This window comes from Pseudorasbora parva, chromosome 1, assembly GCF_024679245.1.
Source record: "Pseudorasbora parva isolate DD20220531a chromosome 1, ASM2467924v1, whole genome shotgun sequence".
Lineage (NCBI taxonomy): Eukaryota > Metazoa > Chordata > Actinopteri > Cypriniformes > Gobionidae > Pseudorasbora > Pseudorasbora parva.
The window spans coordinates 3,759,275-3,774,445 of record NC_090172.1 but is presented as its reverse complement, the minus strand read 5'-3'; the positions used below and the strand labels follow the sequence as shown (position 1 = coordinate 3,774,445).

Genomic DNA, 15,171 nt, shown 5'->3' with positions numbered 1-15,171 from the left:
GTTTTCTCCACAGCGACTGTACAGCCGAATAACATTTTGTTGCAATATTTTCATGTTTAACACTTTGAAGCTGCTTTGAAACAATCATCATTGTAAAAAGCGCTATAGGCTATAAATAAAGTTGACTTGACTCCGCTCAATAATCCGCAGGCGCGCTCATGATCCGCTCACCGCTAAACTGATGTTTGCTCAAATCCAGAGCTCAGACATTTATCTGTAGCTTACTTTGTTCTAGCCATTAAACAATGTGTTTTTTCCTTCATATTTATGTTTAAATATTATAATATTATTTTTACATATTTCATCTGATTATGATGAGTGAAAAGATGCGAGTGGGTCAGAAATGATTTTGGTGGTTATATTTAGTTTAATATTAAGTTTTGTTTTGTAGAAAGCATTTACTTCGTTTTGTTTAAATTGTATCTTAATTTTAAAAAAAGGTTTCTTAGGCCAATTGCCTGGATTTAATAAATAAAAAGCAAATAGCAGACTATAATCGTGACATGAAGTCGTGGGAGTGATTGCTTTCATTGCTCATGAACTGGAGCGCGCGTCTCATAAATAAACCCAAACTCAGCAGACTACTTGCCTCACAGACATGACAAATATGCGTATAGAAAGCTTGAAATGACCACTTTTAAACGAAACGATTCGAAGATATTTAATTAAGCAAAGTGCAGTTCACGCGATCAGCTCTTGACACCGAGCGTTTCTGTTCAGACGCTGCGCTCCATCACTGCTCGAGCTGTGAGTTTAACACGCATTTTTACACTAATCCTGATTTGTGCAACTTTGTAGCCTACACATTTGTTTCTTAGTTGTTGTATTAGTTCTTACTTTGCTAAATATATAATTTCTGATTATAGCATAGCTTTCTGTCCACCCAATTAGACTAGTAAAGTAGGCTAATGATTAAAAAAAACAAACGCTTGATCACGGGCCCGGCCCTACCCGACCCGAGGATAGTGCAGGGAAATCTCAGCCCGACCCGGCCCGCGGGTCGGTTCGGGTCAGGTTCGGGCTCGGGTAGAGAATCTAAACTCTAAAAGCAGGACGTCCGTCTCTGTGGTATGGACTGTATTTAGTGGCCTGTCAACATTTGTGTGTGTTTACTCGCAGTTTATGAGGACATGATTCCGTTTTTTGGACTATTGTATGCGACTAAACCTTAGCAGTAGCAAACAAAACGGTTTTGCACGTCAGACTAGTGTAACGTTATACATAGATGATATCATTGGTTATACGTTATACAACAATGGAGTAACCGTTAGCGCGTTTGAATGACGAAGCACGCGATCGTGTCGTTTACTGATGTTTACTCACGTGACGATAGCCAACAGCACAGACATCTGAAGCAGTTTTACTCACCGGCTGCTTCCAAAGCAGGACCGAACCTTTATCGCTGGGACCGCTCCGCTAAAAACACACTTCTTTGGTATGATTGGGAGAAGTCCTGACAGCAGTGAACGGTGGAGATCCACTTTGCGACGTGACTGAAGCAATGTTGTGAAGCTTCCCGTCATTTCTGCGTTCAAATCGGTTCAAATGCAGCGCTGCCTTCCCAGAATACTGTGCTGAAGCGTTGAAGTCGCTCGACGTCACCCATAGGAATAAAGTGGAGCGCGGCGACATAAGTGTTCATGGACGACTGGATCTGCAGCTGAGAGACTGTTTATGGGCGTGCATTTCCTCTCCGGCTCTAGTCACGCGCGCGCACCCTACCGGGAGAAGAGCCCGTACGACCCATACAAGGACCTTCCGCTCTGTCGACGTCAAGCCGACCCATACTCGAAAAAAACTCTCCGAAACTTGTGAGAAACCGGAAGGAGTATTTTTGACAAAGAAATACTCCATCAAACGTCCAACATTAGTTTTTGAAACTTTGTCTATGTTTAGGATGGGAATCCAAGTCTTTAAAGGTGTAAAAAGCTCAGTATGCATGAAACAGCATACTGTTTCATGCCCCCCCCCCCTTAAAGCTTTATTTAATGTAAACGAATGAGTTTTAAAAATATTCACCCTCCTCACAGTCGTCATGAAGGGCAAAATTAGCCGTATAGACCAAAACCACAATTTGTACCAGACTGTAAACATGTTTTTTCTGCTGTAAAGTTGGGAATTTTAACGTGGGGCTCAATGAGATTCTGCTTCCTTCTGGAGCCTGCCTCTAGTGGCCAGTTTAGGGATTGCAGTTTACAATACTTCCGTACTGGCTTCAAGAGAGATCGCGGGAAGTTGCCGCTTAGATTTAAAACATACTCTGGTGTGATAGCGCTGTTAGTGCCGTTCATTTGAATAAATGTGAACAAATATGCCATCCAAACTAGCAGCCCGAGACCCACCTTTCCTTCCAAACAAACTCTGGTTCAACTGAAATATGAACGCAGCACAGATAAAAGCAGTTTTCTTGTTTTGTAACTTTAGGTTTGACTGTGTGAACGCTAAGCGAACCAAATATATAGTTTTATTTTTGGTCCAGACCCAAAGAAACTAACTACAAGTGTGAACACAACAGAAGAGTAAAACAGAAAAATGTGAGGTTGTAAACTAGGCTAATCTCAGCCACATGGGATTTAAGAACAGGAGAGCGATAAGAGGACTTCATGGATCCAGATTTCATTTGTCTGCCTCCTGCTGCTGTAGACATCCCTCTTTCCCCACCCGCGCAAAGGCTGCGAGCCAAAGGCCTCAAATCGCTCTGTGGGAGGAAGTCTTTTATCTAGATTACCCCTTCTCTGCTACACATCCTAGCCCAAATCCCTAATAAGCGGTGTCCTAACCTTAATGGCACTACAACACAAAAAGCATGCATATTTTCTATTAACAATCAGACTTAGTCTGCTAATGATTAAATACTGGAACAAGCCTTTTATGCAATACATTCAATCATTAGTCCACTAAATGTTCATATATATGGTTACACTTTATTTTAAGGTTCAGTTATTAACTATTAACTAGTTGCTTATTATCATGATATTACTAGGATATTGTCTGTTTATTAGTACTTATAAAGCTCATATTAATGCCTTATTCTGCATGAGCTTATTCTACATCCCTTAATCCGACCCAATACCTAAACTTAAATGCTACAAAAACTACCTTACTAACTATTAATAAGCAGGAGTTTATTGAGGCAAAAGTCAGAGTTAAAAGTGAATATGTGTTCCCCATACTAAAGTGTTACCATTTATATTTTACTTTTTAAACCAGGACTGGCTATATAAATATACATTAATATTTTTTAATTGAAAAAGATCAAGAAGCTACTTTCCACTGATTTTATGCAAATCCATTGGGTTAAGCCTTTACTTTCACTTTGCCTGTCAGATAAAACCACTCTGTTTTCTCAGTTCAAATAATTACTGTTGATGGAGATACAATGATGAACTAAGTATTTATTTAAAAAAAAAAAATGTTTCTCCCAATTTCAAATTTGAATTGCAAATTTAGCTGCAAGCAGCCATTAAGGGGCCAAGCACAAAAAAACCCACAAGTCATGCCAACATGCCTGGGAGCATCAGACCAACTGCAACAATGAGCGATTAAAGACATTTTAAAAGGTTTACAGTCACCAGTATTTTGATTTAATAGATTATCACTTTTGACCAATAAGTGGCGCTGTGACCAATTTGATGTGGTGTGGTCAGATTGAGATGACAATGACATGCGCAAAGTTTGGTGTTGTAATGGTGTATTTTGGTTTTGTTTCTTGTCATGTTTCCTGGTTTTATCATGTGCTTCCCTTGTCTCTTGTGTGATGTTGTCAATGGTTCATTATCTTGATTGTTCACAGGTATATCTTGTTAATAATTAGTCTGTGCAAGCTAAGCCAAAGGCCGGTTCTGCAACTTGCCTTCAGTGGACAATTGTTACAAGTATCAATGTGTCAAAGCATTATAGAGATACAGTCTCAGTCATTTTGGGATCATGCCTCAACTTTGTTGATGCGGTATATAAAACCGTTTCGTCTATCGACAAGAAATCCATAAAGTTTTGCCGGCATGGTCTGAAGATGATGATACAATTCAAATTTGCTGAAAATCGACTTCCGGTTTTGGATGCGAATGGAGTAGACGCGTCTACCTCGCGCTCCCGTACATTTCTTTTTTAGTTTATCATTTAGCAATCCTCTACTTGTTTAGTCTTTCTGATTGTAAGGAGATAACAAGTTAAAAACAACGGAAGCAGAAAATGGCATCTAAATCAGCCAAACAAGCGAAGAAGGATACCGCCGCTAAAGACGATATGCCCGCGGCTCATGGCGAGGTTAGCATGTCGGCTTTGACTAGTTTATTGGAAGACCACAGAGCCGCTTTAGCTACCGATTTCAAAACTTCGCTGACTTCGTTAGAGGCAAAATTTGACCTCGTACAGGCTGCGGTGTCGGACCATGGTCCACGAATAGCTTCGTTGGAATGTAACGCAGACCTCCTGAGTGAGCGAATTCACTCGCTGGAAGCGGTATGTGCCGAACTATCCGAGAACTACGGTAAGCTCAAAGCCAAAACCGCGGACTTGGAAGGCCGCAGTCGACGCAATAATATCAGGATCATTGGCTTACCCGAGTCAGTTGAGGGTCCTCGTCCCACAATGTTCTTCTCTGAGATGCTGTCCGAAATGATGGGTGAGCAGATTTTACCGTCACCTCCGGAACTAGACAGGGCTCATCGGGCTCTGACTGCTAAGCCGAAGCAGGGAGGGAGGCCGAGAGCTGTAATCGTTCGCTTTCATCGATACCAGATCAAAGAGGCGGTGATAAGAGAGGCCCGTAAGAGAAGAGGATCCCTACAGTACCGGGGCATGCCGATCGCCATTTACGACGACTACAGTCCTGAAGTTTTGGAGCAGCGCGCACAATATCGTGGGGTAATGGCAGAACTATACAAACTTGGATTCAAGCCATCTCTTCTTTTCCCTGCAAGGTTGAGGATTCAGACCAAGGAAGGTGAGCAAAAGTTGCTTGCTTCAGTGAACGAGGCCAAGGCATTTGTGTTACAGTGTTACGGTGGCTGAGTTAACGTTAACTTGAGTGGCGATTTGATTAGACTTTGTTGCAGCGGGGACCCGGTGCACAACACCGACGTATGCACATCAGAGCTTTCTGACGTTACATGGACAATTTTTTTGTTCATTCTTGTGTTTTACATCATGCAAACATTGCTTCGTTTCTAACGACGTCTGCACCGTTACATTAGATCTGTCTCTACTTGCTGATTTAGATTTATGTTCTTTATTTATTTTATTTTGGGGTTTCATAACTTTTGTTATACTGTCAGCAGGATTTTGATTACAATTTGTGTGTTGAGGGCAGTTTGTTTCTCTTTGCAATTACACTTTTTTTTGCATTATTTATTTATTTTGGTTTGGCCTTCGACTATTGCATCGGTAAATTGTACAAGTAAAGCTATGGATAGTTATGACATGGGTCTGCTCATATGATAAGCATACTACTTGATATAGTAAGGTTATCTATATGTTCTATATTGAGGATATTTTATTTTAAGGGACTGAGGATTATATAAGGTAAGGTGAAATAAGGAAGTGTGTAAATCACTTAGTTGTTGTTCTAGATGGTAGTTTAGTTGTTAAGTTCCTAGTGGGTTGGGTTGATTTAGTGGGATGGTTGGTGGTTTTCTTTTGGGGGTGGTGTCATACTGGCATTATAATCTCTATGCGTTATGTTTCTTTGTTGATATTTTTTTATTTTTTTTATTTTGTGGCTCCTATTCTCCATTTACAACCCTTTGTTATTCACATTAATGGGTAGAGAATTGAGATTTGTGAGTTGGAATGTTAAGGGCTTAAACCATCCAGTGAAGAGAACCAGAGTTCTTGCCCATCTTCGACAGCTCAAAGCAGAGGTTGCCTTTTTGCAAGAAACCCACTTACGCAATTTGGATCACAATCTCCTTAGTCGAGGTTGGGAAGGGCAGATTTTTTTTTCTTCTTTCCAGGCAAAGGCAAGAGGTGTGGCTATTTTGATTAATAAAAATGTACCCTTTGTAGCAAATAATATTATATCTGATAAGAATGGGCGTTATATAATTATTGTAGGCACCTTATGCAATAAGAATTTAACATTAGCTAATTTTTATGGTCCTAATTTTGACGATGTCAGTTTTTTTAAACGCACTCTTTCTCTTATTCCTGACCTAAATTCAAAATCTCTTATATTAGGGGGAGACTTTAATTGCTGCCTCGACACGTTGATGGACCGTTCATCTCCTAAGCCATACAGTGCAAGCAAATCCTCCGTTTACCTAAATAATTTTTTCTCTGAATATGGTCTATCTGATGTTTGGCGGCTTTTGTACCCCCAAAAAAGAGAATATTCTTTTTTTTCAAATGTTCATCACTCTTACTCCCGGATTGACTACTTTGTTCTAGATAATGGTTTGATTCCTAGAGTTCAGTCTTGCTCATATCAAAGTATTATTATATCGGACCATGCTCCTCTTACTCTTGACTTAACGTTTCCGAATTTGCCCTCGCCTAGGAGGAGCTGGCGTTTTAATACTTCACTCTTGGCAGATGAGAAGTTTGTTTCTTTTACCGCGGACCAAATTTCTTTTTTTCTAAGTGTCAATAAATCAGCAGAGGCTTCAGATTCTTTAGTGTGGGAGACCCTTAAGGCGTATATAAGAGGCCAAATTATCTCGTATGATGCTAATAAAAGAAAACTTTCCAAAGAAAAGCATCTCTCTCTTGCTAATGAGATTTCTAGGTTAGATGAACAACACGCTAGGTCTCCCACACCAGACCTGTATAAGAGACGCCTCAAACTAAAGTCAGAGCTTGACTTGCTTTCAACCAATGAGATTGAGGGTCTTTTGAGGAAAACTAGGAGTGTTTATTATGAAAGTGGAGAGAAATCCGGGAAAATATTGGCCAATCAGTTGCGTGGTCTCCGGGCAAAACAAATTATAAGTGGTCTTCGTCTAGAGAATGGAGAGGTCACAACTGATCAAAGTATTATTAATGACACGTTTAGAGAATTTTATTCTACTCTATATACATCTGACTCCTCTCCACGGGAGGACATTGTAGAGTTTCTCGGCCGACTAAATGTCCCCACCTTATCCTCTGATGCTCGGAACCTTTTAGAAGTCCCGATCTCTCAGGAGGAGGTGACGGCTGCTATCTCTTCCCTACAGTCCGGTAAATCCCCAGGACCTGATGGCTTTCCATCGGATTTCTATAAGAAATTCTCTGTACAGCTTGCTCCTTTTTTGACTTCTGTTTTTTCTGAGTCTTTTAAGACTGGGTTTCTTCCCCCTACATTAAATCAAGCTTGTATCTCTTTATTACTTAAAAAGGACAAAGATCCTTTAAATTGTGCGTCATATAGGCCAATTTCCTTGCTAAACTGTGACGTTAAAATTTTAGCAAAGGTGCTTGCCTCAAGACTTGAAAATGTCCTCCCCACCATCATCTCTCCTGATCAAACAGGGTTCATTAAAAACCGTCAATCATTTTTTAATATCCGACGCCTACTTAATGTGGTATACTATCAGCAACAAACCGTTCCGGAATGTGTCGTTTCTCTGGACGCCGAAAAAGCGTTTGACAGGGTGGAGTGGGAGTACCTCTTCCTAGCTTTGGAAAAATTTGGATTCGGCCCAATCTTTCTCTCCTGGATTAAACTACTCTATAGTGCTCCTTCTGCGGTAGTACTGACCAATGGTCTTCATTCTAGAGCATTTAACTTGTACCGCGGAACTCGACAGGGCTGCCCGCTTAGCCCATTACTGTTCGCTCTAGCTATTGAGCCCTTAGCAATCGCTCTACGTGAGAGTCAGCAGATTACTGGAATTACTCGTGGCGAGGTCGTGCACAAGGTGACTCTATATGCAGATGATTTACTGCTTTTCATCTCAAATCCCCAAACTTCTTTACCTGCAGCTATATCTTTGCTTGAGAATTTCGGTCGGTTTTCTGGTTACAGGCTTAATCTGCACAAGAGTGAATACTTTCCAATCAACAAGATAGAAACGCAACTACAGTATTCCAACATACCATTGAAGCTTGTCAGGAACAAGTTCACTTATCTGGGGGTATGTATCACTCGCCATCATAAGCATCTTTTCAAACATAATTTTGGCATGCTTCTTGAGCAGATCAAGAAAGATCTTTCTAAATGGCTCCCCTTAAAGATTTCCCTAATTGGGCGCATTAATTCCATTAAAATGGTTGTTCTCCCTAAATTTCTTTATCTTTTTCAGTGTCTACCTCTATTTATTCCCCTGTCGTTTTTTAAATCATTGGACTCGGTTATCTCTTCTTTTATTTGGAATGGTAAGCACCCCCGCTTACGTAAAGTACACCTTCAGAGACCCAGATGCAATGGTGGTATGTCTTTACCTAACTTTAAGTTCTACTACTGGGCAGCTAACATACGAAATGTACTGTATTGGTGGCATTATCACTTTTTGCCCAATAGACCATCATGGGTAGATATGGAACTAAATGCATATAAGCAAATTTCCCTTCCAGCACTCCTTGCAGCTAAATTACCGTTAGTTTCTTTAACTCCGGTCGATTGCCCAGTGGTTAAACACTCTTTGAGGATCGGGAACCAATTTAGGAAATCATTTGATTTTCAGGACCCTTCTCTTCTCAGCCCTGTCGCCCATAATCATTTTTTCACTCCTTCAATGCATGATGGATCATTTAAGATTTGGTTAGACAAGGGGATAAAAAGTTTCAAAGACTTATTTATTGATAATTTATTTGCTTCCTTTGATCAGTTATTGCTACATTTTGGTCTTGCCAAGTCAGATTTCTTTAGAGTCTTGCAAGTAAGACATTATGTCAAGTCACTTGTATCAGACTTCCCAGAGATCCCGTCTGAAAACCCTTTGGACAGTTTCCTTTCGTGTAATATATTATCAAAGGGCTCAATTTCTATTATCTATAATTTAATAACCAATCTGACATCTTCCCCTTTAGATAACATTAAGAGGGCTTGGGAAGAAGACCTTGATAGACCACTCTCTGAAGACACATGGAACTGTGTTCTTAAGTTGGTCCACTCATCATCAATGTGCGCTCGGCACTCACTTTTACAGTTCAAAGTAGTGCACAGAGCACATATTTCCAAAGTTAAATTAGCTCAAATGTTCCCTGGTACTAGTCCCTTGTGCAATAGATGTCATAGTGCTGAGGGATCATTAATTCACATGTTCTGGACATGTCCCAAATTAGAGGACTACTGGCGATCGATATTTCAAACCCTTTCTGCGATTCTCCAGTACAGATTAGAGCCAGACCCTATGGTGGCATTATTTGGGGTTGCTCCAGAGGAGTCATGGCTGTCAGCATCATTGTGTAAAGTCCTTGCTTTCTCCTCTTTGCTAGCCCGTAGAGCAATACTATTAAAGTGGAAGGATCCTTTTCCACCTACTCATACTCGGTGGATTAAAGATATGATGTCTTGTCTCAGCCTGGAAAAAATTAGGTACTCATTAAGAGGATCGGAAAAACAATTTTTCAAGATGTGGCAACCTTTTCTCGACTTTGTTGATAATCTTGTCTAAATGATGCCCTATTATTGACTGTTTTATTATTGCAATTATTTTATTTATTTTTTTATTTTTTTTATTGTATTTGTTTATTTTATTTTTATTTTATTTTCCAAATGAATGTAATACTCCTATATTGTTTACTCTTGCTTATCTGTTTCTTTATTTAGCTATTTAGAATTATCGGACAGTATGGACGCTATTGGTGGTGAGGGCTGGGGATTGTTAAATGTGATCTATAGTGTAAAAATCAATAAAAAGAAAATAAAAGAAATTTGCTGAAAATCTGTGATATCTATGCTCTCACCATGACCCAAGAAACTATTTAAGAGATACTTCACCCAAAAAAATGAAAATTCCCCCATGACTTACTCACCCTGAAGCCACGTGTATATACATGTGTAGACTTTCTTCTTTCAGGTGAATACAATGAGAGTTTTATAAAAAAAAATGTTCTGGCTTTTCCAATCTTTATAATGGCAGTGAATGGCAGCCCAAAATTTGAAGCCCAAAAAAGTGCATTTATCCATCATATAACCGCTCCACATGGCTCTGGGGGTTAATGAAGGCCTTCTGAAGCAAAGAGATGCATTTGTGTAAAAATAATAAAGTAAAATATCTAGATTTCTAGATATTTTACGTCCTGTAAAGTTTTAAATATGGATATTTTTCTTACACAAGCCCATCGATTTACTTCAGTAGGCCTTAATAAAAATGTTAAAATTCGAAATGGCTGAATTTTTTTCATGATGTCATATGGTGCATTCGAATTGACTTGAGCCAAGGAATCAGAAGAAAAAATAATTTTAACAATATAATAACATTAATTTAAACAATAATAACAAAAGTTATTAGCATAAATGTGAGCGCAAATTTGGAAAGTTGGTGGTGCTAGATTGCAAGATTGAGTTAGAGACTCCAACTTTGCTCAGACTGTCCTCTATCTGTTTGTCACATTTCATAACTTTCCCACAATCGGTTCTATGGGCTGCCATAGACTTCCAGAGCAGAAGAAGAATGATAATAAGAGCGATTACAGGAGCTGCTTACGCATCTTCGGTGCTTGGCCTCTAATAACTGGGTAATACTAACCCTAATCTTACCCCTAAACATAATCTTACCGTACATTACCCAGTACTCTCTAATGTAAGCACATTGTAAATGCATGTACTGTAAAAATAAAGTGCGCAAAATCTATGAAGAAAATTGTGGCAACACTTTATTTTAAGGTTCAGTTATTACCTATTAACTAGTTGCTTATTATCATGCATATTACTAGGATATTGTCTGTTTATTAGTACTTATAAAGCACATATTAATGCCTTATTCTGCATGAGCTTATTCCACATCCCTTTATCCGACCCAATACCTAAACTTAAATGCTACAAAAACTACCTTACTAACTATTAATAAGCAGTAAATTAGGAGTTTATTGAGGAAAAAGTCGTAGTTAATAGTGAATGTGTTCCCCATACTAAAGTGTCACCAAATTTGTTTCTTGAAGTCTTACATTAAGCAGATAAGGCTCTCTGTTATCCATTATAGTGTTTGAAGCTGTAAACGTTTCCCGGGATAAATCTCATATAAGTAGTTGTTTGTATACCTTTCCATGAGACGCTAAATTATGTTTACCATTTTAGGCCTCCATGTAAACTCGAAACCACATTTCAGGCATCAATTCACTAAACCATGACCTAGTTTAGCAGAGCACTTTAGCAGGTGCCTCTGAAAAGAGACAGGTCACAAACATCACACGCCAGATTGTGCTCGTATGCATGGGAGTTAGTACCTGAATCCACACTGGCTCCATGGTCGGTCCGGGGGAAGATAGGTTTTCCAGCTGCCCGGTCCTTTCGTAAGTGAATACCGTTCCTGCTGCCTTATACTCGCCATTCCACTGGATCGTCCAGCCACCGTTCAGGAAATATTTCTCAGGGTCATTACTGCGCAATGCCAAGTAGTTCCCAGCCTCTGCGACTTCCTCAATACGGATGTCCCGTGCTCCTTCCGGAATTAGGCCTATGTCTACATAGCCTGGGAGACCCAAAAAATACCATAACTTATTCAAACAAATGACTCAACAAATGTGTACTGTTATATTTATGATATGAAACTTATTTTACAAACCGAGCCCTTCGCTGTCCTCAAAGGTCTTTCTCACTGTCTCGCATGTGGATCCGTTTCCATGGCAGACCCCACACTGATCCTCAACGGCATCTGAGTCGATCTCGTAATCACAGCCTATGTACTGTGACAGGAACGGATGAAAGATTTAAAAAGTGCATCCATGCTGCTTAAAGGAAAACTCTTATTCAAAAAGGGCTTATTCAACTTCTTTCCTACATTTATATATGTGGGCAAATGCATTTTTGTCTCAGTGCATGCATTGTTTTAGTTTGGCAGGGTCGCCGCTAGCTTAGCTTAGCATAATGAATGGAATCCTATGTTGCCAGCTAGCATGTCCCGAGTAAAACTGATAAACAAAACACACAAAAAACACCTAATTACTTCTTGTGGCCTGCGTATTCACAACGAGTACAAACAGCGATACAGATTAAGACTAGGTGATTTATTATTGACTATATTATGGGGAAGCACAGGCGAAGCAGAGATATCACACCTCTCATCCTCACGTCCTCCGGCTGTTTAGCGATCGCAATGTATTGCATGATATCTCTGCGTATGTTTCCTACATATCTAAATGCAGGAAAGAAGTTGAATTAGCCCTATTTCTAAAAACGGTGGGGTGTTCCTTTAAAAACACAACTGAAGATTTTGAACTCCTAACGTCGTATAATGAATGTCAATCAAAAAAACACACCTACATCTTGGATGCCCTAGGGGTAAGCAGATAAACATAAAATTTTCATTTTTGGGAACTATCCTTTTAAAGACATGTTTCCTCTATTTCCTAAATTTAATGATTGGGTACACTGTAAACTCTAATGCTCAAAATAATTCATTGAACGAATCTCTTGAATGAATAATTCAATGACTAATACAAATTTTTTAACAGCCATGTGTCGCCACCTACTGGTGTAACAATATAATTGATACAATCGTTTTATCTTTATTTTTGAGGCATAATTACTTTCAAAAGTTGATTTGCTCTATTTTGCTATTGTAGACATCAGTGTCATAGTATCAACAGCTGCTCACAGATCTGAATGAGATTGCAATCTTTTAACGATTCATTGTGGATGGTTGCAAATGTAACTAATCAATTGTGGCTTGATTTAGTTGTTTTGTGAACTTATGTCTACTTTTTAAATTTCGCTGTTGAGCACTACTGGGCCACCGTAGATTAGACATAAGACTAATAATGAATCTGTACATATACTGTATTGTGACTTAATACAATTAGTAGCGCTCAGTAAAATAAAAAAGCTAAGCTTTAGCAGGGGAAGAGATTAGGAGACTGAGAGAAAAAGAAAGAGTGATGGAGATGAGAGAGGAGAGAGAAGGTATTGACAAATAATCTACTTCCCAATGACATAGTTTTAAAGGTGCCCTGCCACACGCATTTCATTACTTTTGTGGTAATATCTGAAGTTCTGCATGGACTCTGTAACAATTTTTGTGGAAAAAATGCCTTGGCTACCTTGTTTCAAGCCATTCTAGCGTGGTATAGAAAGCCTGCAGGAAGACTCAGCTCGATTTGCACCAATTCTCATGAATATTCAACAAAGCTATGCTGCTTGACTCTAATTGGCTAAGAGCTAGCCAATGACAGCCTGGCTATCAGCATCCTTTACCCAGCACAACAAGTAGAGGAACTTGCATACTTTTGTCTGGAATCGCTGCAGAAATGGCTTTTTCAGGTATATATATATATATATATATATTAGCCTGGATGCCAGCCGAACTTAGCCACGCCCACAACATTTTTAGGATGGGCAGTTTGGTCTGGCCTTGCTCCATAGAGGAGTAATTATCCCCGAACAGAAATTGTTCGGACCAATGAAATCATCAAGGCGGGCTTTAGACGATGATGGACAGATGATCAACAGTAACGTAATCATCACGTCATCAAAGGGGCTTGGGTTATACTTGTTCGAATCCTAAACGGAGAGCTTGTTTGTATGCATTCACCGTCACAATTTCTCTCAGAAATGATGATCATGTTGGGTAAGTACTCTGTGTATCATTAAATAATTTATTTTTTTACAACACCGGCAAAGATCGTGTATTCCAGCCTGATTTCAGCGGGTGTGCAGACTGGGTTGCCAAGTTTTTCCAACAAAACCCACCAACTACTAGCCCTAAACAATAGCTTCTCGGGGGTTCTCCAGGGAAAAAAATGGCATTTGGGGGGTAAAATGTGTGTTATTTTCGCAAGGTTGCTGCTAAAAATCGCACTCATGGGTCTATATATCACATAATAGTCGCTTCAACGGGCGGACATAGAAAACAACCCACGGGAGAAAAAAACGCAAACTTGGCAACACAGTGCAGTTGAGGTCTGTTGACATTTGACAATGCGTCGCTCCGTTGCTCTGATTGGTTGTTGGTCTGTCCAATTGATGTCTTTCCTGGTTGGGTTGAAACACGCCCCATAATCACAGCCCAATGGAGCATCAGACTCATATTCTGACTAGAATTGAGTATGACCACGTCAGGCTATATATACCGGTATATATATATGACCCTGAATCTGAAGAGGAGACAGAAGCACCACAAGAACTGTGAACAGTGACATTTTTCACTTTTAAAACATTACACTACTGGCTATTTGCAAAATGTGTTTATATGACAAAAAGGGCTATGCCTGCATTTGAAGACACGCCGACGGACATAGACATTCAAAGACAAATAGTCTACTTTTAATTTTGGCATTACAGAAGCAAAGATGGTTTGAGCCTGGTAGTTTGAGACACCCCTCGCTGAAGCCTGTAGCACGATGACGTTGCTGGATCAGATCCAATACGTACTGGATGGTGGATCGTTATGGCGATGTCATTCATACAGATTTCTGAGTTAATTTATCATGCGTATGTGCTAGTCTTAATGTATGATCATTATTGTATATAGATGATGTTCTAAACTGTGTAGTTGTAGTACTGATAAATAGTATTAAGTAATTATTGATTAATAAATCATCTTTTCATAAATGTGATGCTTAAATTATCCTAGTTTCGCTGTACATGCATGCAAAACAGTTAATTTTTATATATTCTGATCATACTTGCTGTTGAGTGGAAGGAAAAATGCCTAATTGTCTCTGTAATTGTGGCTCTGTAAAAGCTTTCCTGTAGCTCAACCAGTAGAGCGTGGCGCTAGCAACGCCAAGGTCATGGGTTCGATTCCCAGGGAAAGCAAGAATTGTCAATAATGTAAAATGTGTACCTTGAATACAATGTAAGTCGCTTTGGATAAAGGCGTCTGCCAAATGCATAAATGTAAATGTAAATGTAAATGTAATTTTAATCCTCAATGCAACACGATCTGTAAAGAACTTTAAAATACCAGTAGCCTACACATTCAAGGGAAAATGCAAAACGTGTGTCCTGATGGCGTGAGCATGTTATTAATCGTTATTTTTGCGCGAGCGGTTTGAGTATTTATCTATCCAGCAAAACTCTCCTGTGCATTCAATGTCCCCAAAACTCTTCTGCGCATGCGTATATGACGTCATCGAATTGTGAATGAA

The 15,171-nt window shown here is 39.4% G+C and overlaps 1 protein-coding gene and 1 non-coding gene across 2 annotated transcripts in view; one reads left to right on the top strand and one right to left on the bottom strand.

Moving 5' to 3' along the window:
• LOC137091355 (A disintegrin and metalloproteinase with thrombospondin motifs 7) overlaps positions 1–15,171 on the bottom strand; it is a 113,749-nt gene that overhangs the window by 47,319 nt on the left and 51,259 nt on the right. Inside the window, exons 14-15 of the mRNA XM_067455724.1 lie at positions 11,649–11,769; positions 11,311–11,555 (exon numbers count right to left, since the gene is read on the bottom strand). Coding sequence (XP_067311825.1) covers positions 11,311–11,555; positions 11,649–11,769 — 366 coding nt within the window. The remainder of the gene's footprint in view (positions 1–11,310; positions 11,556–11,648; positions 11,770–15,171) is intronic.
• Positions 14,765–14,839, top strand: trnaa-agc (transfer RNA alanine (anticodon AGC)). Its single transcript has one exon. It is a non-coding gene; the product is annotated as a tRNA-Ala (tRNA).